The sequence below is a fragment of the Vigna umbellata genome, chromosome 7 (genome assembly GCF_029865625.1).
Source record: "Vigna umbellata cultivar VRB3 chromosome 7, Vumbellata_1.0, whole genome shotgun sequence".
Classification (NCBI taxonomy): domain Eukaryota; kingdom Viridiplantae; phylum Streptophyta; class Magnoliopsida; order Fabales; family Fabaceae; genus Vigna; species Vigna umbellata.
In genome coordinates this window covers 26,711,785-26,739,580 of record NC_142171.1, presented here as the reverse complement: position 1 = coordinate 26,739,580, position 27,796 = coordinate 26,711,785, and the positions used below count along the sequence as shown (strand labels likewise).

General features: G+C 34.7%; 2 protein-coding genes across 4 annotated transcripts in view; both read left to right on the top strand.

The window, feature by feature from the left end:
• Window positions 1–177: 177 nt before the first annotated feature.
• Window positions 178–5,040, top strand: LOC124847525 (protein NUCLEAR FUSION DEFECTIVE 4-like). Its single transcript, XM_047325033.2, has 3 exons — window positions 178–786; window positions 3,237–4,111; window positions 4,466–5,040. Exons 1-3 carry the CDS (start codon window positions 460–462, stop codon window positions 4,941–4,943), a joined length of 1,680 nt encoding a protein of 559 aa, XP_047180989.2. The 5' UTR covers window positions 178–459; the 3' UTR covers window positions 4,944–5,040.
• Window positions 5,041–11,864: 6,824 nt separating this feature from the next.
• The window catches only part of LOC124847524 (uncharacterized), a 37,259-nt gene continuing 21,327 nt past the window's right edge, over window positions 11,865–27,796 (top strand). For all 3 annotated transcript variants that reach the window (XM_047325030.2, XM_088094439.1, XM_088094438.1), the window contains exons 1-12: window positions 11,865–12,209; window positions 13,887–13,967; window positions 14,892–15,029; window positions 16,657–16,767; window positions 16,849–16,899; window positions 17,011–17,111; window positions 17,949–18,042; window positions 18,602–18,733; window positions 20,191–20,451; window positions 20,548–20,626; window positions 27,032–27,123; window positions 27,231–27,314. In XM_047325030.2, the coding sequence (XP_047180986.2) occupies window positions 12,045–12,209; window positions 13,887–13,967; window positions 14,892–15,029; window positions 16,657–16,767; window positions 16,849–16,899; window positions 17,011–17,111; window positions 17,949–18,042; window positions 18,602–18,733; window positions 20,191–20,451; window positions 20,548–20,626; window positions 27,032–27,123; window positions 27,231–27,314 (1,389 nt within the window). In that variant the 5' untranslated portion in view covers window positions 11,865–12,044. The remainder of the gene's footprint in view (window positions 12,210–13,886; window positions 13,968–14,891; window positions 15,030–16,656; window positions 16,768–16,848; window positions 16,900–17,010; window positions 17,112–17,948; window positions 18,043–18,601; window positions 18,734–20,190; window positions 20,452–20,547; window positions 20,627–27,031; window positions 27,124–27,230; window positions 27,315–27,796) is intronic.

The window sequence follows — 27,796 nt, the reverse complement described above, 5'->3', positions numbered from 1 at the left end:
AACAGATATTATCTATATCCGACTGGTTGTGATATATATATATATATATATATATATATATATATATATATATATATATATATATATATATATATATATATATATATATATATATATATATAAATAAATCATTAAAACATTTACCAGATTAAATTGTGAATAATATTAATATTATAAGAATAAGCACAACAACAAAAACAGTGAATAATGAATATAATATAACAACCCACTTTACAATAATTTGTAATGATAATAGAAAAAAGAAAGAAGACAGAGACCAGCACCAACCATTCTCCCTAAAAGCAGCAAAGCCACATCACCAAACTGAATCGGAAAAGAAGATGGAAAGAAAAGCTTATTCTCCTGTTTTTTTCATGGTGGTGGTTGAGAGAAGAGGATGAAGCAGAAGAAGAAATTGCAGAAAGTAATAAAAGATCAGTTTTTGAATTGCAGCGATTGATGAATGGTAAATATACGATGGTGGGGGAATCAAGAAAATGGGTGGTTCTTGGTGCATCAATATGGGTGCAGGCATTCACCGGAACAAACTTTGATTTCTCATCGTACTCTTCAGATTTGAAATCTGTGCTTGAGATAACTCAGCTTCAGCTGAACTATCTCTCTGTGGCCTCAGACATGGGAAAAGCCTTTGGGTGGTGCTCTGGTCTCTCACTTCTCCATTTTCCTTTCTGGGTTGTTCTCTTCATCGCTGCTTTCATGGGACTCTTTGGCTATGGCTTTCAATGGCTTCTCATTCATCGCTTCATCACTTTGCCTTATTCTCTTGTTAGTTTTCTTACACTTGTTTCCATTTCTTTGCATTTTAATTTCCTACATTCATAATTATTCCTATTGATTATTCAAGTGTCAATTTGAATTTTACATTAACTAAAAATAAATAAATAAATCATAAATTTATTATTTTAAGCTATATTTAGTTAAAGATGATTGTGTTTCTTATCCGTTTACTCTCAGTATAATAAAAAAAATTTAATTTGAATTTTCTAATGTGTTTTTGATGTTGTATTTTGTTTTCAAAAGTACATTGATTTATACTAATTTTTAAAAGTCGTGTGTTTTGAAAATATAGTGAAAAGATAATACACTTGTTTCCATTTGTTTGGGTTTTAATTTGGTAAATTCATAATTATTGATAATTTAAGTGTGAAATTAAATTATATATTGACTAAGAATAAGAAAGTTAAGTTTTTCATTCATAAATTTTAAAATTGTTTATATTTTTTCGTTTAATATATCTATTAATAATTTTAATAAAAAAAATTATTCTCTCGATTAAAAAAATTTCAATCTTTCATGAATTTGGAAAAGTGGGTGGATTAATAATTCTTGGTTGGTTAAAATAACTAAAATGTAATTTTAATTGTATATAATTCTTTTTCTTCTTCCCTTGTTTAACTAGTTGTTTTAGAACAAGGTTGGCATTTGTCTTCATTCTGAATCTTTTATCTAATATCTTTTATTTATTTTTGTGTAAGTATTATACTTTTATTTTAGTTTGGAGAAGTTTTTTCATTAATAAAAGAAAGATAAGAAAAAAGTAATTTTTTGTATTAGTTAAAATTAATTTGTATTATTTTGTAAAAAGTTATATTATTTTTTTTGTCCTTCAGAGATGTATACGGAGAACTTTCATCAAAACTTACACTAAACATTTATAACATATTGGTTTTTATTTAATACTTTTAATAAACTAATAAGAAAGTTTTCATAGATATTGGTTTTTGTTTAATATTTAAATTAGTGAAAGTGCCGCATGAAAGGAAATGCTTGAAACTCATTGATGTTTATGTTAATATTGGGATAATATTGTTTCCTAACATAAAAAAATGTGATTCTGTTAAAAATAAAAAAAGAGTTTACAAACTAAATTAATCCTAATTTTTTTTTCTAAAATTACATCTGAGTTTTTTAAGATATGTTCTTAATTTTTATAAATATTTCAATTCATTTTTACTTTTTAATATCTCTCATTAATAACGAGTCAGTTTGACAGTGCTTATTTTTTTATTTTTTAAAATAATATATTTTTACTTTTATTTTAAAAATAAACAATTTGATCCTTTTTTAATTAATAAATATTTTAAAAAATACATATTCTAAGTTTGAAATAATAAATTTTAAAGCAAACTTATTTTAAAAAATTTGTGTTTCTGCTTTTTTTTTACAATCATTTTTTCAATCATAAACAAGCAAAAAATAGATATTCATGGAAGGAGAAAAAACTAAAACATTAAAAAAGTTAAGTTAGAATCCAATTCTCACCCAACCTATTCTCATATTTCCCTTCACTTATTTTTCTTAATTTATAGCAATCAAATTAATGTAGTGGTTCACCTAATCCATTAACTTTTAGGATTAGGATTCTATGTTGTTTAAAAACTCTACCAAATCACAATAGTAAGAAATAAAAACATAAAAAAAAAAGTCTCATTTCCTTGTAAAATAGATTATACTAAAAAGTTAATAATCATATATGTTAATCTATGATTTGTCAAGTAAAGTCACAAGTTACAACCACTTTATCAACTTCACCTAAGTCTTAACACTTTATTTTCTAATGCTCTAAGATGCAACTAAAATAAAATTGTGCCTAAATATAGTTTTATAATAAAAAAATGTATTTTTTTTCAACTAACTAGATTGTTGGTGGAGTTGTTCTTATAGTTGCAAATTGGATAGGGTTATTAAGACTTTTATGTTTTTAATATATGTTTTTTTTTCTGTATTTACCAATTAAGAATATAATTTGTAATCATATATTTAAAGAACAAAACTATTTCTCAGTTATATCCAATATTTTTCTCCAATTCCTCTTTAGAGTAAGTGGGGCTATCTTATATAAATCTTGAAACATTCTTGTGAAGTTTTTTCCAACATTTGTTAGTTCACCTACCCTTCACCATCATGTTGAGGTAGGGTATGAACATTTGAGTGTAAGTTAAGTCAAAATCATAATAAATATGACTCAATGAAAAAAACATGCAAAATTGAATTTTTCTTCTCTTATATATGTATTATTTTATATGGTGTATTTCAATCTAATTTATGAATATTAGTTTTCAATAAAACGCATTCACATTCTACTGATTTTTCATGTTAGCCTATCAAACCTTTTATAAAAAAAAAAAGTAGTACAGATCAACTAATATTATATCTGTACAAACTATTCCAATTTGATTGCTTCTAACAGAAAAACATTTCTACAAATTTAACAGGTTTTCTTTCTCTGTCTGATTGCTGGCTGCAGCATCTCCTGGTTCAACACCATCTGCTACGTCCTATGCATCAGACATTTTCCTACAAACCGTTCACTTGCATTATCCTTGAGTGTTAGTTTCAATGGTGTGAGTGCAGCTTTGTACACTCTCATTGCCAATGCAATCAACTCAAACGATGACACTCTCTACCTATTACTCAATGCAATACTTCCAGTCCTGATATCTCTTCTAGTACTCCTCCCAATTCTCCATCAACCAAAGCCTCAACCACATTCTATTGACACCATTAAGCATGATTCATCAATCTTCCTCTGCCTCAACATCCTTGCCCTTGTAACAGGCCTCTACCTCATCTTCCTATATTCCTTCTCTTACACACTTGCCACTGCTCGTGTAATCCTTGTAGGTGCCATTTTTCTCCTTGTGCTGCTCATTTTTGTTCCTTCTCTTGTCTATTCTATGAAATCGTCTAGCTTTTCTCTCCCCACAAGTTTTTCCTTCTTCTACTCAGTACTCACTCGCGTTGACCCAGATGATAAAGAGCTTTACCAAGAGCTCATTACCATCGAAGACAGCGCGGAGAGTAAAAGTGCACAAAGCACAAGAGAGAAGAAAAGTCTCTTGGAGAGAGAGCAGCTTACTATGTTGGGGGAAGAGCATTCAATTAAGTTGCTAGTGCGTAGATGGGACTTCTGGTTGTACTACATAGCATATTTCTGTGGAGGAACAATTGGTTTGGCTTACAGCAACAACTTGGGGCAAATTTCCCAATCACTAGGACACTATTCTCACATTTCTTCTCTTGTCACACTCTACTCCACATGTTCCTTCTTTGGTCGCCTTCTTGCCGCCGCACCTGACTTCTTAAACAGGTATTGATAAAGTTAGCTGATGTTGGAAGTCTTATATCGACTAGAGATAATATGATTGTTTTACATTACTTCTTAAACAGGTATTAATAAAGTTAATTTGTGTTGGAAGTCTCATGTCGACTAGAAAAACTGCATGATATAATGTGGTCAAAACATGAGTTAATAAGCATGTCACTAAATAGGTGTTAGTTGGGAGAACTCTCCCCTTAAATGGATTCAACTCAACTTATACTAAGGATCTAACAAAGCATGGAACTTATTCTACCACAAGTTCTAGCAAAAAATTGTATTTAGGATCACTTTGATTCCTTTTACAAAGTTACTAATGAGCTAATATGTTGCATGAGAATGCAGGAGAATGCACTTTGCAAGAACAGGGTGGTTTGCAGCAGCCTTGGTGCCAACACCAATTGCATTCATTTTGTTGGCCATATCTGGTAGTGGAGCAGCATTGCACATAGGCACAGCCTTGATAGGGTTGAGTTCAGGCTTTGTGTTTTCTGCAGCAGTGTCTATTACCTCAGAGCTATTTGGTCCAAACAACGTTGGAGTGAACCACAACATCCTCATCACCAACATTCCTTTAGGTTCATGTCTCTATGGCCTTCTTGCAGCTTTGGTTTATGATTCCAATGCAATTAACTCAACCCATGAAATTTGGCTGCAAGAAATGTCCATGTGCATCGGGAGAAACTGCTACCTGCAAACATTCATTTGGTGGAGTTGCATTTCAATGGTGGGCTTGGTTTCAAGTTTCTTCTTCTTCTTAAGGACTAAACAAGCTTATGACAATTTTGAAAAGTATGATAACAGCAACAACATAGCTACATGATAAGAAAAACTCTTATGTGTAAAGGAGATTGTATCATTATCTTTCAAGTGTTCATCAATTATAAATACAAAGCAATGTCAGAGAGATCTCACTTTCACTAAGAGACAAATTATAACATAGTAATGGTATTATGACACACTTTTATATTCATTTTACACAGAATATAAGAGTGAAATAGTTATAAAAATATAAATTTTTATATTTTTTATTTAGGAAAAAAATTTTTAGAAAAAGTAGTATCTAATAAATGTAAATGTTTGTCAAAAGAATATTTTTCATTTATAATATATAACTCACTCCTTAAAACGTTGCTTTAGATAAAGATTGTTGATTTTGAAATGAATGGATAACTTTTATTGCATGTACTTTTAGTCCAGAAGTTTGGGATAATTTTTATTTTGGTTCTAAAATTGTAAAAATATTTGCAGTCCATTAAAAAATAAAGAAAAGTTATTTTAAATGTATGTCAATTTTAGTTTTGCACTAAAATTGTAAGTTTTCTAAAATCATGGAACTCAAATCAAAGAAAAGATAAAGAAAAAAAAATCTCATATTACAATTGATTAAAATTAATTTAACTCGAAATTTAATGGTTAATGCTATTCGAAAGAAAATATTATTTCAAGACTAAATGCATAAGTAAAAAGCATTTTTTTTATCAGTTTTAGATATATGATTTGTAACATTTTTTTTCGTTTCATTTTACGTAGTAACTATTAAAAGAACGTCAATAAATCATTTGCTTTTTAGTGTTGAAGCTTTTGATTTTATTCTTATTCGAGTTTTCAAATGGCACTTGAAATATTCAACTTTTATCCAATTACTCTTTTTTTTTTTCACATACTACATTTATCTAATGACCGCTATAATGATCAAAATAAATGTATTAAAATAATAAAGAAAAAATGAATGTATGTTGTTTTAATGTAACATTACAGTAATTTATCTTATATAAAGTGGTAAAATGGCCCCAAGTCAAATAAGGGTCAATGCTTTTCACCTCTAGTTTCTTTCAATACTTCCATGAGGTGTATAAAATATTTAAAAAATACATATTTTTTTTACATTCATTTGATATTATTTTTTTATTTTTTATTTTCTTTTTTCTTAAAAAATTATAAAAAAATTTTCTTTTATAACATTTTATCTTTGACTAATATTTAACATAACCTAATTATACCATAAACATAACCTAATTTTATTTTATCTGATCCTCCGGACATTTTCTACACCCTTTTTGTTTATCTCCTTTGTGTCACAGTCACCACTATTTCTATTATATGTCATTCATATAACAATGAAAGAAAAATAGGAATGACAATATAACAGAAGAATGATTTTTCTTATTTCATATTCATCATTAAAGAAAAATTTTATCTTCACTTTCATATTCAAACACAATAAATATGAAATTTTTGTTTCATTTCCATCTTCACCAGATAACGGATATACTCCTATATTCGTACCTACACCATATTTACTTTCTTACCATTTTATCATCAATTAATTAATTTTTATAAAATTATAAAAAAAAATCCTTAGAAAGAAAACATAATATTATCAAATATTTAATATCATAAGAATTTATTATCATTTCTTCAATATCAAATATTTAAAAAAAAATTATAACTATATACATTTTAAATTAGAATAGCAAATAAAATTTCAAGAAAACCAAAACAATTATTAAATTTGCAAACGTTAATAAAACAAAATTGATAAAATTTAAAACCATTTGTAAAATATTACAAAAAGAAAACATATATTTAAATTTAAAAATATTTTAAACGTCTCTTTATTATCATTCTTTAAATTATAATGAAATCTTTTTTTTTACACACTAATACACCACACATAAAACAAAAATTAAACTAATATTAATTGAAATTTAATATAAATATTTCATCTTTTAAACTTCAATATACGTTGGATGATGATAAAGAAGACTACGTTAAATTATTATAGTGTAAAATAAACAAATCTTTTTCTATACAAGTGATATAATTACTAATGAAAACACAATACAATTTGTTTCCTGGATTCAAGGATGCCATTATGTTTGAAATAAAGTATAAAATTTAGCCAAATTAACAACCACATGTTAGAAAACACAATACAATTTGTTTCGGTTGAATTGGTCCGAGGATCGATTGTCCTTCCTTGTTCTGCTCTCTTTTGATCTTCAATCTTCTCCGAGAACGCGATCCATTCCAATGGGTTGTTGACCTGCAGAAGACACTCTGACGCTCAAGTCAGATATGTTTCATAAAGAAGTCTATATTTCATTAGGATAGAAAAGGATGATTGTACGTGACATCAATTGTATTATTTATAGAATTTGTGGCAGTCAAGTCCATTGATTAGTTATCAATATATTTTTAGAGAATCAAACCCAATAATCAATAATTAATACTGTATATTTGTAAAGCGTAAGGTAATCTGACCTATTAATACCTGATAATTGCCCATGAATGACCATTAACTCTGATCGATGTATTTCATATAGTACATAAGCACCCCAAGCCCAATCAAGCTCTTTTATTCAAAAGAGGTGCATAAGGATTATTATGAGCTTTAAAAGAGGTCGCTCACGTTGTATTTAGGGAGTCTATATTCGATGCTTCAAGTCTTCATTGCTCTCTGTACCGAGCGGCGAACTCTAGGAGTTCTCTTTGGATTTGTTCCCTAGACTGAACAGAAAATGCTAAGAGTTCTCTTTGACACTTTTTCATGTGCAAGAGATTTTCACTCCAAAAAATATGCTTTTAAATAAAATAAAGTAAACGTTTCAATATTTTATAATTTATTTTTATAATGAAAAGGCATTGGAACCTGACCTGTTGAGTAGTTGACTAATAAGAGTTCTTTTTCGAAGTTCCTGGGTTGAGCGGGGATTTCTGAAGTCATTTTTCTGACTTCCCCCGAGCGGCTTGAGGCAAGAGTCAGTTTTCTGACTTCCTGCGTTGAGCGGAGATTTCTGAAGTCATTTTTCTGACTTCCCCCAAGCAACTTGAGGTAGGAGTCATTTTTCTGACTTTCTGCGTTGAGCGGGGATTTCTGAGGTCATTTTTTTGACTTTCCCCAGAGCGGCTTGAGGCAGGAATCATTTTTCTGACTTCTTGCATTGAGCGGGGATTTCTGAAGTCATTTTTCTGACTTCCCCCGAGCGGCCATTATAACCTAACACAGTTGAAGGTATGTTTGAACCTTTCTGCACATGATATTTTATAATTTATAATTTAAAATTAAGAGTTGGTAGAACCTGACCAAGTTGAGGTCTGAACCTTCCTGCACATAATATTTTATAATTTATAATTTAAAACTAAGAGTCGGTAGAACCTGACAAGGTTGAACGCAGCTGTGAAACATCCTGTACATGATATTTTATAATTTAAAATTAAGAGTTGGTAGAACCTGACCAAGTTGAGGTCTGAACCTTCCTGCACATAATATTTTATAATTTATAATTTAAAACTACGAGTCGGTAGAACCTGACAAGGTTGAACGCAAATGTGAAACATCCTGGACATGATATTTTATAATTTAAAATTAAGAGTTGGTAGAACCTGACCAAGTTGAGGTCTCAACCTTCCTGCACATCATATTTTATAATTTATAATTTAAAACTAAGATTCGGTAGAACCTGACAAGGTTGAACGCATTTTTGAACCTTCCTGCACGTAATATTTTATAATTTATAATTTAAAACTAAGAGTCGGTAGAACCTGACAAGGTTGAACGCACCTCTGATGTGCAGAATATTTTTACTCACAAAAATATGATGAGTTGAACAAATATATTATAATTTTTAAATTATAATGAAAAGTGGAACTTGTCAAGGTTGAACGTAGGACTGAAACTTCCTGAAAGTTCTCAAAACAAAAGACATGCCTTTAGGAATTATTACGAATTTTTTTACTCTTGTTGTAAAACCTGATGTTGATCCAAAGTAGCGATGTCGAGACCAAGCGTGCGTCTAGTTCTTCGTGGCTTCATGGGGATGTTGCTCGGCCCCACGGTGGGCACCAAAATGTTTCGGTTGAATTGGTCCGAGGATCGATTGTCCTTCCTTGCTCTGCTCTCTTTTGATCTTCAATCCTCTCCGAGAACGCGATCCACTCCAATGGGTTGTTGACCTACATAAGACACTCCGACACTCAAGTCAGATATGTTTCATAAAGAGGTCTATATTTTATTAGAATAGAAAAGGATGATTTTACCTGACATTAGTTGTATTATTTATAGAGTTTGTGGCAGTCAAGTCCATTGATTAATTATCAGTATACTTTTAGGGAATCAAACTCAATAATCAATAATTAATACCGTATATTTGTAAAGCGTAAGGTAATCTGACCTATTAATACCTGATAATTTATCATGAATGACCATTAACTCTGATCGGTATATTTCATATAGTACACAATTGAAACCTTACTGAACACCATATTACATATATCGTTACAGTCAATGAGACCGATGAGACTTCGGGAAGGGAGGCAGAGAGGTAGCTGGTCAATTAATCTAAACTCTTATAACTTCCCAAGCGTCATCATTGACTTTGTCCACGATGTTAGTTAACTTGGGTTCTCCATTTAGTAAAAGGGAAATTTCGGCTGACCATTATCAGTGTAAAACTTCGACTGACAAGTCTTCTTTATTACCACCTTAAGGTAGTTCGTCTTGAATCCCTTAAAAGAGGCATTAAACAGAGTGAACAATCACTTCCCTTTCTCGAAGATCAGAGACACCCAACCTCTTCTCACATGCGGGCGGGTTCGAAAGAAATATAGAAAGCAGGAAAGAGTGAGAGTAAAATTGAGGGCCTTGCAAATCACCTAAAATGCCCACATAAACGTCCACCCATTCAAGTATAGTTGGGTGGGAGCCAAGTTTAGCTCACTCAAGATGCTCATCTAGAAGTTTCTAAAAGGTAGCCGAATGAGCAAATCCTTAAAGAGGTAAGAGTAGGCATAGAAAAAAAATCATACTTCCCGTGGAAGATTCACTCGTTCTTCTTGCACTCAACAAGCTTGAAGTATTCGGCCTCCTCCACTTCTTTAACCAAGGTCACCTTACTAGCAAACTTCCCTAGAGAGTACCTTGTGTTGAAACATGATACATACTCTCCATCTTCATGAGGAGCCCAACCATACCCTAGAACGGGCGAGACAAACGATCGCGACCCATCTCACTCCCCTGTGGCATCCACATCAATCACAGCTACTTCCCTCACATGATCTCGAACAATGACATTATTCATATTTACATCAGTCGCCACATCTCCCGACTCTATGTGCCGCTTAGTTGATCCGAAGATGGATGACCTAACCGATGACACAGATGACGACGACACATCATCGACATACCCTTGACCTCCTCTCCCTTCAGACTCCTCAAACGAAGACAAGAGAACAATATACATTATTACCTTAGAGAGAAAGATATAAACGTTCGGTACTTCAAAGATAGTTGAGAGCACTGGTGAAAATGACGTTGAGCCCCACTCATATTTACTGTTGAAATGGGTGTCCTAATAGATAAACCCCAACCATCAAATCAAGGAAGATTTAACGACCCATATCTTGTAACCCTTCGTTTCTTGGGGTGCACGAGTACCAACGTGCCATGTGTCCTACTTTCAGTGGTTGTAACTTCTCCTCAACTATCACATCTCCTCAACTATCACATCCCCTTAAATTGTGGTTGACGGTTATAACTTCCCAGTCGATCAGTCATAGAGAGAAATCAACCTCCCCCAAAGTGTCCAATATCGTTTTTGCAGCAAATCCCTTCACATATCATGGTATGCTCGGACCTAGGGGACCTGCGTACTGTATGGTCGTCAAATTAACCTAGGACCAAACGGTCCACACAGTTAGAAATGTCAACGAGACCACCCAGAGACTGAGCAGTTGTACCATACAGACCTAAGGTCACCCTTAAACAAAAATTAGACTTGATGAAGATTAGTTTACAACAAAACATGATTAACACCAATCGGGCCACGATTAGGTCGTCAGTAATCAAAACTCATTCCGAAATTTATAAATACAAGTTTGAGGTAAAGATGTACGGATTGCAATTATTATGTATTAACTTCTGAGCTTGCCAAATCTTTACCAACTTTGACATCGAAGTACTTTTCGAAGGACAAACGATAAAATAGATAACCTTAACTCCATGGAAATAATTATAGTATAATTATTAAAAATTAAACATGTTTAATTATTTGAATTTTTAATTAAATTTAAATAAAATTATTACATTAAGTTTTTGTATTAAAATAATACTAAAAACCTTAAAAAAAAATTGATAACGTATAAAACAAAACTTATTATTTAATACTCTTGTGTTAAAGTAAACAAAAGTTGAAAAAACAGAAAACTGATTGACAAACTTATAAAAAGAGAAACCACATAAAAATAATTATAGACTCTTAATCGCAAAATTAAAATTTGTCTTAGACGTAAATTTTAATACAATCTCTGAATTTTAAATATTTTTTATATTAACGATATTTTAGTGATATTTAAACTAAAACGTATCAAATAAATAGATCAACATAAAATATCATTTACCACGTAATTTTTTTTAAATAAATTGAATTAAAAGAAATATATTTTTGTATTTAAAGTTTCAAAGTGGATAAAAACAAATTCGTTAAAATTTAATGGTTACAAATATATTTAGAAAAAAAACTAATTATTTAATACTTATGTGTTGAAGAAAAAAAGTTGAAAAAGCATACCAACAAAACCGATTGTTTTATGATTTTATATTGAATATTTATCCTTCTATAATTAATAATTAATTTAATAAATGGATGCAACTCATAAATGTTTTTCTATATTCCAATTAGATTAAATTTAATATCAATTTAATTCGAATAAATGCCGCCTGTGCAGTGGAGGGTCCAAAACATATTGAAGGCTTGGTTTGGGTTTTCTTTTCTTCTTTCCAGTGTTGTTATCTGTGTCTCCCTGAGTGACACAATCACAGTGCAACGGAACCAATGCATAACATTAAAACCATAAAACCCTAACGATTCACGGAGTGAGCGTTTTTGTGTTGTGAATTGTGATTATTGATTGAATCGGTGGAATGGAAGTGGAGTTGGAGCCTCGCGTGAAGGCGCTTCCGTTCAAGGTGAAAGCCACTTCGCGAGAATCGCCGTCGCAGAAAGCTCTCCATGTCCTCGACACCGACCTCCGTACTCATTGGTCCACCGCCACCAACACCAAGGAGTGGATTCTTCTAGAACTCGATGTCAGTCCCTCTCTCTCTTTCTTCAATGCGGCTCAACATTTTCTTCAATTTTCATTCTCATGCTTCTCATAATAACTGTAATAATAGTAATTTTCCTCTGACTTATTCGGTTTTGTAGTGCTATAATAACTTCATATACGGTGAATGATTGTTTCCTTCGTTTACTTTTTGAACTCTAGGTTTGCTTCCTGATCATGAGCTTTATGAATGAATACAGCTTGAACTTAGGTTTTGTACTTTCGATTATAAACGGTGGATGATTGTTTCTTTCGGTTGGTTTTTGAGCTATATGGCTATTTTAAGATGGAGAACCTTGTTTGTTTGTTTAATTTGGTGCATAAAAGACGGAAACTGGTACTTAGGTTTTGCACTTTGGATTATAAACGGTGGATGATTGTTTCATTTGGTTGGCTTTGAACTCTACGGCTGCTTCGAGACACAGAACTTAATTTGTCTGCTTAATTTGGTGCATAAGTGAGTGAAACTACAACTTTGGTTTTGCACTTTCAATTTTTTTTTAATGATACCTCACTCTCTTTATATACAGTTAATGATGTTTCCATTAGTTGGATTTTGAACTCTAAGTCTGGTTCAAGATGAAGGACTTCATTTAATTTGATTCCAAAAGGAGTGAAGCTAGATCTTAGGTTTTGCACTTTTAATGTATTTCAGTACTTGATTGCTTGAGCAGGCAGTAATTAGTTAATATTAACAGAGTATTCGGAATCATATTTCTGGGGTTTATTTATTTTCTATGTCTCAACACTTGAGTAAGGTTTTAAATTGCATTTTCAGTTTTATTGGGTTCTGTGACACTGGGAAATTGTAAATGTGGCAGAATGCTGCCACAATTGTCGTTGTGTAGACCTAAAAAACCTTGATGTTGTGGCTGAAATCACAGTGATGGACTGTTTTTTAAAACCTTGTTTCTTTGCAATAGTTATTGAAGGGATTTTGGTTGGAGTCACAGATTAGTGATATTGAAATGGCTTAAGTAAGTTTCAGGTGTCCAATATATGATCAATTTTTAGCTAATAATTTTTTTTTCAAATTAGGTACCTAATAAAGTATAAATTTTTTGTTTTAGACCTTGAAAGAAATGTTTATTTGTATTTCTTCCGTATTATTATGTTTATTCTTTTAATTGATCCCCGAAATATTTATAATCTTTTGATCCCTCAGCTAACTATCAAAATGTTTTTTATTAAATGATGATGTATCCTTTCGGTACACATAACAAAAGGTACTTGATGTTATCATTCCTCAATGTTCTAGTTTGTGTGACATGTTTTTCAGCTTAACAGATACTTGAACAGTTAAATTGAAGCAGGTAACGGAAGAAACTTGAACCAACACGTTTAATTTTTAGGTACCCACTTTGAGAAAACAATAATGAGTACCAAAATAAAAGAAAAAGTTGTCATATATATTGGAGACCTAAAATTTATTTAAGTCCACCCAAATTTGAAAACGAAAAGGAAGGGTTTGTTGTTGCATAGACCGTGGATAGGATTGATGCAGCAAATGGTTTGTTTGTTGTGAGTTTTTGGGGCCTGTAACAGCTTTTTCTGTGTTGCACATGATTCAGTTTGGAAGCAGTTGGACATTTGTTATTGTATCTGTGATGTTTTATGTCTCCTTGTGTAACTAAATGGTAGTTATGTTTGTTTGTTGCAGGAGCCTTGCCTGTTGTCGCATATACGGATTTATAACAAGTCTGTACTTGAGTGGGAGATTGCGGTTGGCTTACGTTATAAGGTTACTGGCTGGAAGTTGTCAATCAATGATCATTGACAATTCTTATTCTTTTCCTCTCGTAATTTTTATTTCTTTATAAAGCCCGTGTAGTCAAATCTTTTTGGGGTCATTTTTGGTTAGTCAATAGTTTTTAAAGGGAAAGCATATGGTGTACCTCATGGTGGGATGCATATTTTTAGATCTAATTAGTGCTGAATAAATGATGATATAACCTGAGGACAACACGAATTAGCAAGCAGGTATTACAAAAAATTGGCACCTTAGACAGCAACAAATATAAATTATGTTAAGCTTTTATTGGAACAACTGGTTTGGACTGTTTGATATTACATCTTTCAAAAGCATAATTGTGGTCTGGACTGGAAATTGTGGATAAAATAATTTACTTTAGTGTTTATTTTTGGGTTGAATCTTTGGTATTACAATACAATGAGAATTTATTAGTCTCATTGTCTTTTATTCAAGGTTTTCTGGAGACATGTTCTTGTTTTTTACTGACATAGTATTATCAACATGGTGCATGCTTCTTGAAATCTTTCTAGACAAGATCATTCTTGAATATGATGTAATTAAGCTGTGCTGATTAAATGAAATTATTAAATAATTGATTGGGAACAGTAATGTTGGCTAGCATTCATCCCACAACTTGTCTGTATGGAGGGTGGAGGTAAAATCGTTGAGTCACACTTCACGTGGATCCCACTTTATTTTCAACTGAATGTTGGTTGTTTCTGTTCAGCCTTTTAATAAAAGAAATGCACTTACAATGTTAAACTGTGCTCCTTCAATTCCTTATTTTGACAATGATGATGTGTTATTCCTCTGTAATTAGACATGGTTTATTTTGCTTTTAATTATGCATATTGCAAGATCAATGACACTGTGGTCCATGCTTTGTTGATTACTTTCATATTGGCTTCCCAGCCAGAGACATTCCAGAAAGTTCGCCCACGTTGTGAAGCACCTAGACGTGACATGACCTACCCTACAAGTTACACTCCATGCCGATATGTGAGGATATCTTGTTTGCGTGGAAATCCCATTGCCATTTTCTTTGTTCAGGTATTTTATCATAGCTTTACCATTTATGTTTCCATCATTTTTTATTATTCTAGAATCTAGAGTTAAATCCTATGCATGAGTGAGATCTTTTTCTTTATTTACTTTAAGCCATTTGGTTAGTTAGGTAGTTAGTTGCTTATTTATAACAGTATATAAAAGGAATAACCTCTGTTGGTGTACACTTCTTTTAGATATCTTTATCCTTCAAATATAGTATAACCGCCAAATCTTTTTAAAAAGAAAATGTTAGAGATATGAATCAATTACATTCTAATATTTTCCATTATTAGATATTGATTTTGTTCCTTATTATTGTATCTCTTCTTCATTATCAATAAGAATAATCGTGTGTACCTAACATGAAATTCATTATATTCCTACTCAGTTTCTCTTCTCATCATGGTACATGGTACCAGAACAGTACCATCTCCATGACCTGTTTTGTCACTACTCTTTTTGACAGAAAAAGTAGAACAATTAAAAAGTAACCCTCTATACAATCCGTTCACTTAATCTATTTCATCTTGGTTTGTGTAGAAAAGACTCTCACATTTTGGTGTTCTCTATGCATTCAATGTATTCTCTTTCCTCTGTATCCCTCTCTCCTTCTTTCTTCTCATGTGGATAAAACTTTTTCATTCTCTCTTTTTACTTCCTTCTTTATCAATGGAATGCCGTTAATTTTTTAAATTACCATGCCTGTGTTGCTGCTATTTATAACTTAAACCTGAAAGCTAGATGCTCAACTCTTTTTATTTGTACTTTTAAATTTCTGACTCTGTATTTTGTTGGGTAGAGGGAGGAAAGTATGCAAGACAGAAAACCAACACCTGACAAATATAAACTGCAAAGAAAAGTATTTTAAAGCTAATGTATGCAAAGCTGCACTTAAAACCCTCCCAAAGATTTTTTGTTGTCACCTGCCTGATATTTCGTAAGCATTTTCTTGAAAATCTCTTCTAATCTGTCCTGTCTCAAAATAGCAACATTGTAAACCAAAAGGCTTTTCATAAAACACTTTGTTAAGTAGTAAACTTTAAACTTAACTCAATCTTACAAAACTAGCTAGTAAGGTGATGTTTACATCCACTTATATACTTTAAATTGGCCTTATCACTAGTCGATGTGAGACTTTTAACACAATCTTCTCATGCCGAAGTATATACATCTTGTGCATGGGACTAGACATTAATGAATGGTCTGATAGCGAGTGGAACAATATGTCCAACAAATAACAAATTTCGCTAGGATAAATTCTAAACCATGACTTTGATATAATGTTAAGTAGTGAATTTTATGGCTAACTTAACCCTTCAAAACCGACTTGTAAGGTGAGATTTACACCCACTTGTATATTCTAAACTAGCCTTATCACTAGTCAATATGAGACTTCGAACACACTTCTTGACAAAGTTTTTTACTTTTTGCTATGTCACTGTCACAATTGTCTACATTGATTGGCTTTTTTGGAACTTACGTTTCTTTGTTGTTTTTTTTATCTACTTCTCTATCCTCCATGATTGTGTACTCTTCTCTCTTTCTGCTTCTAATACAATTTACTTTTTTTAATGAAGAAAAGGTTCATTTTGTTACCAACTAAGCTTGTTTTGTCATCTGTGTCTTGCAGCTAATAGGAGTTTCTGTGCCTGGTCTTGAGGCTGAATTTCAACCAGTTGTTAATTATTTGCTACCTCATATTTTATCTCACAAACAGGATCCTCATGATATTCATCTCCAGGTGGATTACCTTACTGCTAATATTATGTAGTTTAGTTATTCTATTATCATTCTTTCTTTTCTGATATTTCATAGTTTACAGTTGTTGCAAGATGTGACAAGTCGGTTGCTTGTATTTCTTCCACAATTAGAGGTAGACCCAAGCATTTTTACTTTCATGACTTTATTCATCATTCCTCCTTTTCTCTCTTTTGTTTGTCCATATTTTTGTTTAGGTCATTCAGCATTGTATGTAAAACTGCAGGCAGACCTTTCCAGCTTTCCAGATAATCCTGAATCTAACCTACGATTTCTTGCCATGGTTGCTGGTCCTCTTTATCCTATTCTTCATGTGGTAAATGAAAGGTTTGTTTGCTTTCTATATCTTTCCCACTGGACAATTATTTTTCTTTAATTGGAAATTATGATCTATAATACCTGTTTGATAAGAGAAAACATAATTTTAAACTAATTTTTTCTGTAAAACAAACTGACAAATTGTTATTTGTTAGATATTTCAAATGATATGCTCTCATATTGAAGTGATACTTAAATTGCATATTTTGCTTAGTCGGACATTGTAAATTTTACGAGTTTTCATCTTGAATACTGAGCCATTTGATGGGGGGAAAACTGCTAAAAGTTCTAAAAATTATGTAGCAGACATGCAAAAATTAAGGTGGATAAGAAATATAATAGAAAATATCATTTTTGGAATGAATGTGTTTGAGATGAAGTCGGAGTAGCATCAGTTGAGGGGAATGCAAAGACTTGCTTTGAAGTGGTTTGGTACAAGAAGACATCGCATAAAGGCCATTAAGGGGATAAAAAAAAGATAGTTTAATACTTCAAGTCAAATGGACAGAGCAGGGACACCTTAAGTTTCGGAGGAAGCCTTTGAAAGAGGCTATGGTTAGAATGCTTTTATTGATAATGTGGTTTTTTATAGAATTCAATGTTGTTAATCGATCCTTGTAGCCTACTATACATATGGGATTTGCATTGTTGTTGTGCTTGTTTTTGAAACTAATTCATGTGGTTCTTGGTTGAAAAATGGTACAGATACCATTGCTAAACATAAACCCAATACGCATAAGTTACCTGAATTTCTCTAAGTACATATCTTTTTTCAATGTGTGCTTGTTCATGAATGGTCTATTTGTTGTTCATAATTTATCTAGCAAAGATTTTGTTTAATTACAGGACAAATTCAAAACCTCCAGGCAATATCACTGATCTTGATGTCTCTAAAAGCAGTCAACTTTCACCAACACTAACAGTTTCCTCTAACTTTGAGGTACATTCCCCTACGTCTATTGTTTGCTACACCATGGTTTTCCTTTCTTTGATTTTTACACAATAGGTTTGACTGTTTCCATAGTAAAAATTGAGAGAACGAGCTCCACTTAACCCTGGAAGTAACTTCCTTTTAGGTCTCCGAAGGTCCAGATAACCTTCAAAGTCGTTTTCCATTAGGTCTTGAAAGGTGCTAAAGTGACTTCATGACTCCCTGTTTATTTTGTATCTGATACTGGAATCTTGTATAATTAACCATCAGCACACATAGGACTGACATATCCTAAACTGTCCTGTTACCTGCTTAATCTCCTTAAGTTTGACATTTGGTGAATTCTTACTGTATATTTCTGCAGGGGGAAGTGATTTTAAATGATATTTTCTTTGTTGATACAGATTTTTTTTTAAAACTTTTTCCGTTTTAATTTCTGAAATCCAATCAATATTTCGTGTCTTGTACATGCTTCATATTACTTACCCTCCCTGTATTTTTATTATGTGATGGTCATTCCACATGTATGACCCCTCTATCCATTAACCTTATTTCTTTTTTCTTGCAGCCAAGGAGATCACGTAGTGCATCCCCTTTAATTCTGTCTCCATACCGTGCCATAGTTTTTAGGCCAGATGCAATTTTTGTGCTTCTGAGAAAGGCATATAAATATTCTGAACTGGGCTCTGTTTGTAGAATGGTATTTATCTCTCACCCATTTAGTTGTTTATCTATATATATGCTGTCAATAAAGTCTGCTCAACATCATCTAGAGTACTCTCGCTTGAGACATTATTTTTTTTTCCTGAAAGAATAAGAATAATATCATGTGGACATTTCCTTTCATCTTTCTTATATATATATATGTGTGTGTGTAATAACCATAATATGATTGTAATGTTATAAAAACAAATATTTGTTATAGATTATCTACATCCAAATAATATTATTAAAATTGTATAAAAAACATTTTATTATATCCAAATAATAATTTATTACAGTAATATTGTCATTATTTATCTTAAGTAATACTGTGATTATTTATTCACAGTCAATATATAATTTTTATTTTTATGTTATTAAACTTTAAAGTACATATTAGGAATCATTCTATTTATAAGAGTTTATTTCTTTATTCTTTATAACTTATGTATTGACTTTTTTTTGTAATTATCGTAATAAAAAAATTATGTGAAATAAGTCTTTAAATAACTTTTAAGAAACAGAAATATTTATTTTTTCGTTTTAAAAGACTTTTTTATGCTTTAAATCTTTAAAAGAAAAATATTGATGTTATATTAATATACAGGTAACTAAATAAATAATTTAATATTTGAAAATGAATTATTGAATTTTTCTTATTGAAATATATAATCTATATTCTATATTGTAATAAAATGTGTGCAATCTCTACTACAGTTTTCTCGCATTTTATCCTCTTCCTTTTTTGTTTTAATTTTTACTGTTACAACACTCTGTTTTATGTTTTATCATCAAATATTATATTATCATACTACAACAAAATGTTATTTTTATATTAAAATATAGATATCACCAAAAGAACAGGAATAATACTAAAATAAAATTATATTATCCTATACTGTTGTAAAATTTTTTATATTATTTTTTTCTTATAGTAAACATGACATTTTTTTATACCATGAACTAAATTAAGAATTGTTTCATCCAAATATTGACTTAAATATTAATTTCATATATTAAATAAATCTCTGAATTATTTCGTTTCTTAATTTTTAAAACTTATGTGACATGTTTCAACTATTCGAATAATAACAAAATGTTAAATAAATGTCTTAGAATCTATGTTTGTATTTTAATTCTTTTTGATAAGTTATAATATTTAATTTTTAATAAATTAATAATATGAATAATATCAATCTAACTAGTATCATAATTAATAAATTTTGCATAATTCATATTATAAAAATAAATTACATTAACCTAATTAATAATAAGTGAAATTTAAATAGTTAATGTAAAAATAAAAAATGTACTGCACAATGCATGGATACATGATCTAGTTCAAATGCTCTTGTTCTTTTGAGCAGAAAGGGGAATATCTATATTTTTCTTTTATCTGTGTTCAATCCATTGTTGCTAATGTGTTCTTCTGGCATATACTGACCTTTATTTCAGGCATCTAAAATTATGCTCAAGCTCATAAATCCTGATACTGATCATGATATATCAAACCCTCTAGACGAAGTAACTTCTCTTTTGGAAGATAAATTAAATTTGGAACTGTCTAGTCCTTTAACTTTAGTTGATTACTCAAACCTGTTTGGAGACGAATTCCGGATGCAAGATGAGCAGTGGGATTGCAGCTATCTTAATGTATTAGATATGGCGGTGGTAGAGGAAGGGATCCTACATGTCCTTTATTCTTGTGCATCACAGGTTTCTTTCAATAAATGATATATTATTCCTTGGTGTTGATTATGTTGTCATAATTTGCACTAGTTTGTGTACATTGTTTAACACTGCAGTTTACAGCCTGTTCTTTGCAGCAAGTTGGCAGAGAGATCCTCGGACTTTTGGGCTGCACTACCACTTATACAAGCTCTGCTGCCAGGTTAAGTGTTTCGAATGAATTGTGCTTGGTTTTGGTAGCAGATTCCGGGCACAATGAATCCATAACAATACTGAATTTTGGAATGGAAATCTTGCCATGACCTTTTTCCCTATTTGAGGAAAGGAAATTTGAGTTTGACTTAGTTGCACTTTTTCCTTTCCAACAAACGATATTAGGCCTTGCAGCTTTCCCTGACACACTGCCCCAATTTGTTCTAGTCATAGCATGCCCATGTGCTGTCACTTCCACTGGTGTCAATGTCTAGCTGTGTCAAATCTCCGATCATGCTCTGGCCATGTCAATCACCAGCTGTTATTAGAGAGTTCATTGGTCCTTGTCTGATTTGATCCATAGTTATCAATCATGCAGAATAGTATCACAAATGTGGTGGATGAGGTGCTTTTCAGACGAGTTGCTGCCTCGACGTGTGATAGGTTTCTGATAAAGAAACCTTATCTCTCACCCAACTAACACACGCAACAGAGCACAAGTTCTGTATAACCTCTGACTTTATTGATCTCCAAGAAAGAATACAAGAATGAAGTAATCTGAGAGCCTAATCTCCCCCAACAAGACTAACCGTCTGTTTATACACTTCAATTGCCAAAAGTCCCTCTCCTCTCCCCATCTCAACAATTTATACAAAAGTATATTCCCGCTCTTCCTAACTGTTAACACAGTTAGGCAACTAACTCCCTCTAACTGTTAACTAACAGTTAACTAACCTCTCCTCCTCCTTGCATACACTCTCAACTTCCTATCATTACCCTCCCCTCCATTTTCAACCTTGTCCTCAAGGTTGAACTCTGGAAATTGGTCCTTTATTGTTGCTAAATCTTCCCATGTCGCCCCTTCTACACCCCCGGTCTGCCACTCTACCAGCACCTGTTGACACACCTCATCTCCCTGCTGTATTTGTCTGCGCTCCAGGACCTTTGTTGGCCAAAAAGCAGGTCCTGCTGCCTGCAACTCCTCGGGTAAACCTTTTTCCACTATTTGATCTCCCACCGCTTTTTTTAATTGAGAAGCATGGAACACCGAGTGAATTCGCGCTGCCTCGGGAAGCTCCAGCCTGAAAGCCACATTGCCCACCTGTTGTAATACTTTGAAAGGTCCAAAATATCTAGCTGACAACTTGGGATGTAGTCGCACCGGCATGGAAGACTGTCTATGGGGCCTTATTTTCAGATATACCCAATCCCCCACCTTTATATCCACTTCTCTTCTCTTTTTATTAGCTTGGTGTGTCATCAAATCCTGTGCACGGCTTAAATGATATTTCAACTGCTTCAGGGCCTCATCTCGCGTCATGAGATCTTGTGCTACAGCTTCAACCTGTGTTTCTCCTGGAATAAACCGACTGAAAGAGGGAGGGGGCCTTCCATATACGGTCTCAAATGGCGTGCATCTTGCTGCCCCTTGGTAGCTTGTGTTGTACCAAAATTCTGCCCAGGGTAACATTGGATACCAACTCTTGGGCTGTTCAGAACAAAAACACCGCAGGTACCCTTCAACTATGCGGTTCACAACCTCCGTTTGCCCATCCGTTTCCGGATGGTAAGATGTGCTCATTTTGAGCTTAGTCCCTTGCATTTTAAACAGCTCCCTCCAAAAAATGCTCAAGAATAAGGGATCTCTGTCACTCACCACCGACACTGGGATCCCATGCAACCTTATTACCTCCTTAGCATATACATCAGCTACTGTCTTTGCAGAATACGGATGCTTTAATGCCAAAAAATGAGCATATTTACTCAGCCGGTCAACCACCACCATAATAGCATCATATCCTTGTGACTTAGGTAGTCTCACGATGAAGTCTAAGCTAATTTCCTCCCACACTGCCTGAGGAATTGGTAAAGGCTGTAACAAGCCTTGGGGTGATGCTGTTACGTATTTGTGCTGCTGACACACTGCACAACTCGCCACAAATTCTGTAATCTCCTTCTTCATACCCACCCAATACAAGGATTGGGCTATCCTTCTATAAGTTCTGTAGACTCCCGAATGCCCCCCAGTCTTTGTCACATGGAATTCCTCAAGTAACTTAGGGATCCAAGTTGAGTTTGCAGATATTACCAGTCGGCCTTTATAATGCAATCTTCCGTTCTCTAAAGTGTACGCCCCATGCGAGTTGGGATCACGTGTCAGACCAACAATCACCTTCTGTAGCTCAGAATCCTCCTCTACCTCCTTCAAGATCTCTTGGAAGTCTGGCCAAAATGGCTTAGAGATAGCTTGCAATTCCCTTTCTTCCCGTTCTCCTTCATACTTCCTCGAAAGAGCGTCGGCAGCTTGGTTCATACTACCCTTCTTATACAGAATCTCAAATTCATAACCCATCAACTTCGCTAACCAGTTTTGTTGATTCTGGGTAGTTATTCTCTGCTCCAACAAATATTTCAAGCTACGCTGGTCTGTGTGCACCGTGAATTTTCTTCCCACCAAGTACGGTCTCCAGTGTTGGATGGCTAACACCAAAGCCATTAACTCCTTCTCGTAGACCGATTTACTTAAGGTGTTCTCCGACAAAGCCTTACTGTAGAAGGCGATGGGCCTCTGGTTTTGGGTCAGCACTGCTCCTATTCCTCCTCCTGAGGCATCACATTCAATATGGAACTCCTGGTTGAAATCAGGTAATTCCAACACAGGCCCCGACGTGATAGCTGCCTTTAAAGCATCCATAGCTTGCTTCGCCTGCTCATTCCACGTGAATCTTCCCTTTTTGAGTAACTCTGTCAATGGTTTTGCTATTTTACCATAGCCCGCTACGAACCTCCGATAGTAACCGGTGAGCCCCAGGAACCCTCTCAACGCTTTTAAGTTTCTAGGTTCTTCCCATTCAACCACCGCTCTAATTTTATCACCGTCCATTTCCACCCCTTGTTCGGAAATTTGATGGCCCAAGTAACATATCTTCCTTCTTCCAAAATCACACTTTTTCCGGTTGGCCACCCACCCATTTCGTTCCAGCAGCTGCAGCACCATACCCAGCTGCTTTAAATGATCCATCCAGTTTGGACTATAGACGAGAATATCGTCGAAAAACACCAGCACCCATTTCCTAAGATACGGTTGTAACACCTGGTTCATTGTACTCTGAAAAGTGGCCGGCGCATTCGTAAGTCCGAACGGCATTACGATAAACTCGAAATGTCCCAGGTGGGTGCGGAAAGCGGTCTTGGCTACATCCTCTTCCTCCATCCTGATCTGGTGGTACCCAGATTTCAAATCGATCTTTGAGAAGTACTTGGCCCCTCTTAATTCGTCCAACAGTTCCTCTATTACCGGAATAGGAAATCTGTCCGATACAGTGGCCTTGTTCAGAGCTCTGTAATCTACACAGAAGCGCCAACTCCCATCCTTCTTCTTCACGAGGATGACTGGGCTGGAAAACGGACTCGTACTGTGGCGTATGATCCCGGCCTTCAACATATCATCCACCTGTTTTTCGATTTCCCCTTTCAGAATGTGAGGATAGCGGTATGGCCTCACATTTATAGGGTCTACACCATTTTTCAATTTGATTCGGTGCTGTATGTGACGTATTGGAGGCAGCCCCTGCACATCTTGGAATAAGCGATAGTGGGTTTGCAGCAGCTTTTCCAGTTCAGCCTGCTGCGGGCCTGTCACATCTGTTCCCCACTCACAGCTTTCAGCTGTCTCTATTGCACTTAGACCCCACACCAATGCTCCTGACTCAACGTTATCTCCCAGCTTCCACAAAGATCTGGCTTTCACCAGCTGGCGCGATAGGGCTGGATCACCCTTGATCGTGATCGGTTTATTCCCCACCATATATTCCATTGTCATGCTACCCCAATTCGTCCGAACTTCTCCCAATTTAGCCAACCATGCAACCCCCAGAATAACGTCAACACCCCCCAACTCAAAAACATGAAATTCTTCCTCCACATCCACCCCCTCTAGTCGGATAATCACCCCTTCACAGCGTCCTTGGGTGATCCGTCGACATCCGTCACCCAAACTCACTGGATATGGTACCGTATCAATTACCGGCAAGCCCAGCTCCTCCGTGGTTCTCTTACTGATATAATTGTGGCTCGCTCCGCTGTCTATGAGCACCACCACCCTCCGTTCACCAATTTTCCCCGTCAACTTCAAGGTTCCCGGGTTGGTCCACCCCTCTGCCGAGCACGCGGACAGCTCCATCACTTTTTCCTCCTGGTCGCCGTTTACCTCTTCCTCTTCCCCTTCGCCTTCGTCCTCTGCCAGCAATAACACCCGTAGGCTCCTCTCGGCGCATCGATGGCCTGGTGCAAACGGCCCGCCACATCGGAAGCAACGCCCCTCCTCCTTTCTCTTAAGAAACTCGGGGTAGGGTAAGTTTCGAACCATTCGGCCTCGACCTTCGCCCCCAATCGCCGTGCTTCCCCTCGCTGCGGTGTTAACCGCCGCTCCCTCTCTCCTCGCCGGTCCTCCACCCTCGGTTCTTCCAAACGGGCTCGTCGCTGTTTTCGCCGATTCCGATCGCGTCACTATACCCATTGATCGAACACCTAATGGGTTCATCTTGGATCCACTAGCTTGGCTTCCCTGCGCTTTCATCATCGCATCTTCTACGTCGCGCGCAATCCTCATCGCCTCCATCAACGCCGATGGGTTCTGGATCCGCACCTGACCCTTCACGTCCTCCCGCAACCCGGCTAAGAAGTAACCCATCACCTGTTCCTCTGGAATCCCCGTTGTCTGCCCCATCAAGACTTCAAATTGACGCACGAATTCCTCGACTGTTCCTTCCTGACGCAGAGTAGCCAGTCGCTCGAATACGGTCCCCCTGAATCCACCACCGAAGCGATTAATCATGGCTTCTTTCAACCCATTCCACGTTCGGTTTCTCGCCTTCGCTTTCCAGAAAGTGAACCAGTACGCCGCGCTGCCCTCCATGCTTACGTAGGCGACCTCCACCTTTTCTTCATCGTCCGTCACTCTTTGTATATCGAAAAACCTTTCTGCCCGATTGAGCCAACTGAGTGGTTCGTCCCCGTCAAAGGTAGGTAACTCAACCCTTTTCCTCCAAGGCTTTGGCGTTCCACTTCTTTCGCCGTTGCCACCGCCTCGAGTTTCCTCATTCCCTCTGTGTCGGTTATCATTCACGGAGCTATCCTCCGAATTACTCTCCGCGTGATTTCCCTGTCTTTCCAGCATTTTCATAATTTGTTGTAGATCGCGACGTACCGCCGTCGACTCCGCCTTCATTCCCTCCACCGTTATCTCAATCGCTTCTAATCTTGCCTCGTTATCATTCACCATTCTCACGTCGCGTAACTTCTCACCCAATTCGGATCCGGCAGGTCGGACCAAATTGATAGGTTTCTGATAAAGAAACCTTATCTCTCACCCAACTAACACACGCAACAGAGCACAAGTTCTGTATAACCTCTGACTTTATTGATCTCCAAGAAAGAATACAAGAATGAAGTAATCAGAGAGCCTAATCTCCCCCAACAAGACTAACCGTCTGTTTATACACTTCAATTGCCAAAAGTCCCTCTCCTCTCCCCATCTCAACAATTTATACAAAAGTATATTCCCGCTCTTCCTAACTGTTAACACAGTTAGGCAACTAACTCCCTCTAACTGTTAACTAACAGTTAACTAACCTCTCCTCCTCCTTGCATACACTCTCAACTTCCTATCAACGTGTCTTGTCATTTTCTAATTTTCCGGGTTGTAGAGCACCTTGCAACATCTTCCTTTTTCTTCAGTCTGGTCAACCTCTCTCTCTGCTTGTGTTTTGCAACTTTTGGCTAGGAAAAATGGTCGAGTGAGAAGGCCGTAACTGATTTTTCTATGGAGGCTTCCTAACAGATTTGCAAATTGCATAGGAAAGGGATAGCTTTGTTCCATTGATAATTTCCCTTTTTTGTGTTGCTTTATTTATACTTTTTTGAAAATGGAGTTTCTTATATCCCTCAAATTCTATATACATTATTCGCTTAATGAATTTATTCCTTTATTAAAACAATTTGTAAAAAAGAATAGTTAGCATAGAGTAATATCATGGTAATTTAGGAAACTAGTAAAATGTGGACAGGGAGTGGGGAGCCCTAGAATATTGTTTGTCTATCGAAAAACTGCTAAACTGTAAATTATATTCCCTGTTTTATAATTCAATATATGTCAACAACAATTTCTGTTGTTTCATATTTTTATTTCAAAGGTATCATTTAAGAGATAGATTATCATCCTTAATTAAATTAGTTCTTAGCATAGATGAAAATTACGTTTTCCTAAATTATTGTTCAGGAACATAAACTTCCAGTTGTTTTAAATTCTGACATAAAAATCACATTGTTTTAGATTGTATAATATGTTTTTTTTTTGTCATAGTTGTTACGATTCTGCTATGTTCAATATTTGGCTTCTGCTTCGTTTTTGTAGCTCTGCGCCCATGGGTGAGCAATTCTTTTGATGTTGTTGATGATACATTTTCTCAGTGGAAACAACCTATTGTTCAACAGGCTTTATCTCAGGTTATATTCCTAAGGCATTTATAGACCCAACTGGCAAGATGTTTAAATTGTGTACTCTGTAGCATCTTATACTTTTCTTCTCTTGATTATGTGTATTATATTTGCAGATTGTTGCTACAGCAACATCAGCCACCTATCGTACGCTTGTTCATGTTTGTGCTGGTTATCTGTCATCCTACTCACCGTCTCATGTTAGTCAACAAATTATTTCTCAATATTAAACTAAAATCTTGTTTTTTTTCATGCATAGTATGTGTCCGTCTGCTTCATTTTGAGCTGTATAAATTGCATATATCCTTTTTCAACTATTTGCTTTTCTATTCTCTTTATTTTGAGGTAGAAACAGTTTACTCTAGGTTGGATTAAGTTTTCTATTGATAAAAGAAAAAAAAATCTGCAAGATGAATTATAAAACAGGGAACAGAACCTACAAAGAAAAAGTAAATATGGTAAAACCAAAAGATGCACAATCCCTTAATGTAATTAGCTTCTGTTTCAATGAAATGCTTTTAAAACCATCAAACCTGCATTTGCCAAAATGTCCAAGATATATATTTCACTGCAAGACAGCAGCAGGACACCTTTAGGACAAAGTATGGAAGAAATTGAAATACTCAATACAGCCATCCATGTATGTAAACAATACTCATCCTTGCTAGATCTTGGGCTTAGA

Bases quoted from the DNA above. Each gene is read 5' to 3' on its own strand.
- LOC124847525 (XM_047325033.2), top strand. From the start codon at position 460: ATGAATGGTAAATATACGATGGTGGGGGAATCAAGAAAATGGGTGGTT. The intron at 787-3,236 runs GTTAGTTTTCTT...CAAATTTAACAG, and splicing joins TCACTTTGCCTTATTCTCTT to GTTTTCTTTCTCTGTCTGAT. The intron at 4,112-4,465 runs GTATTGATAAAG...ATGAGAATGCAG, and splicing joins GCACCTGACTTCTTAAACAG to GAGAATGCACTTTGCAAGAA.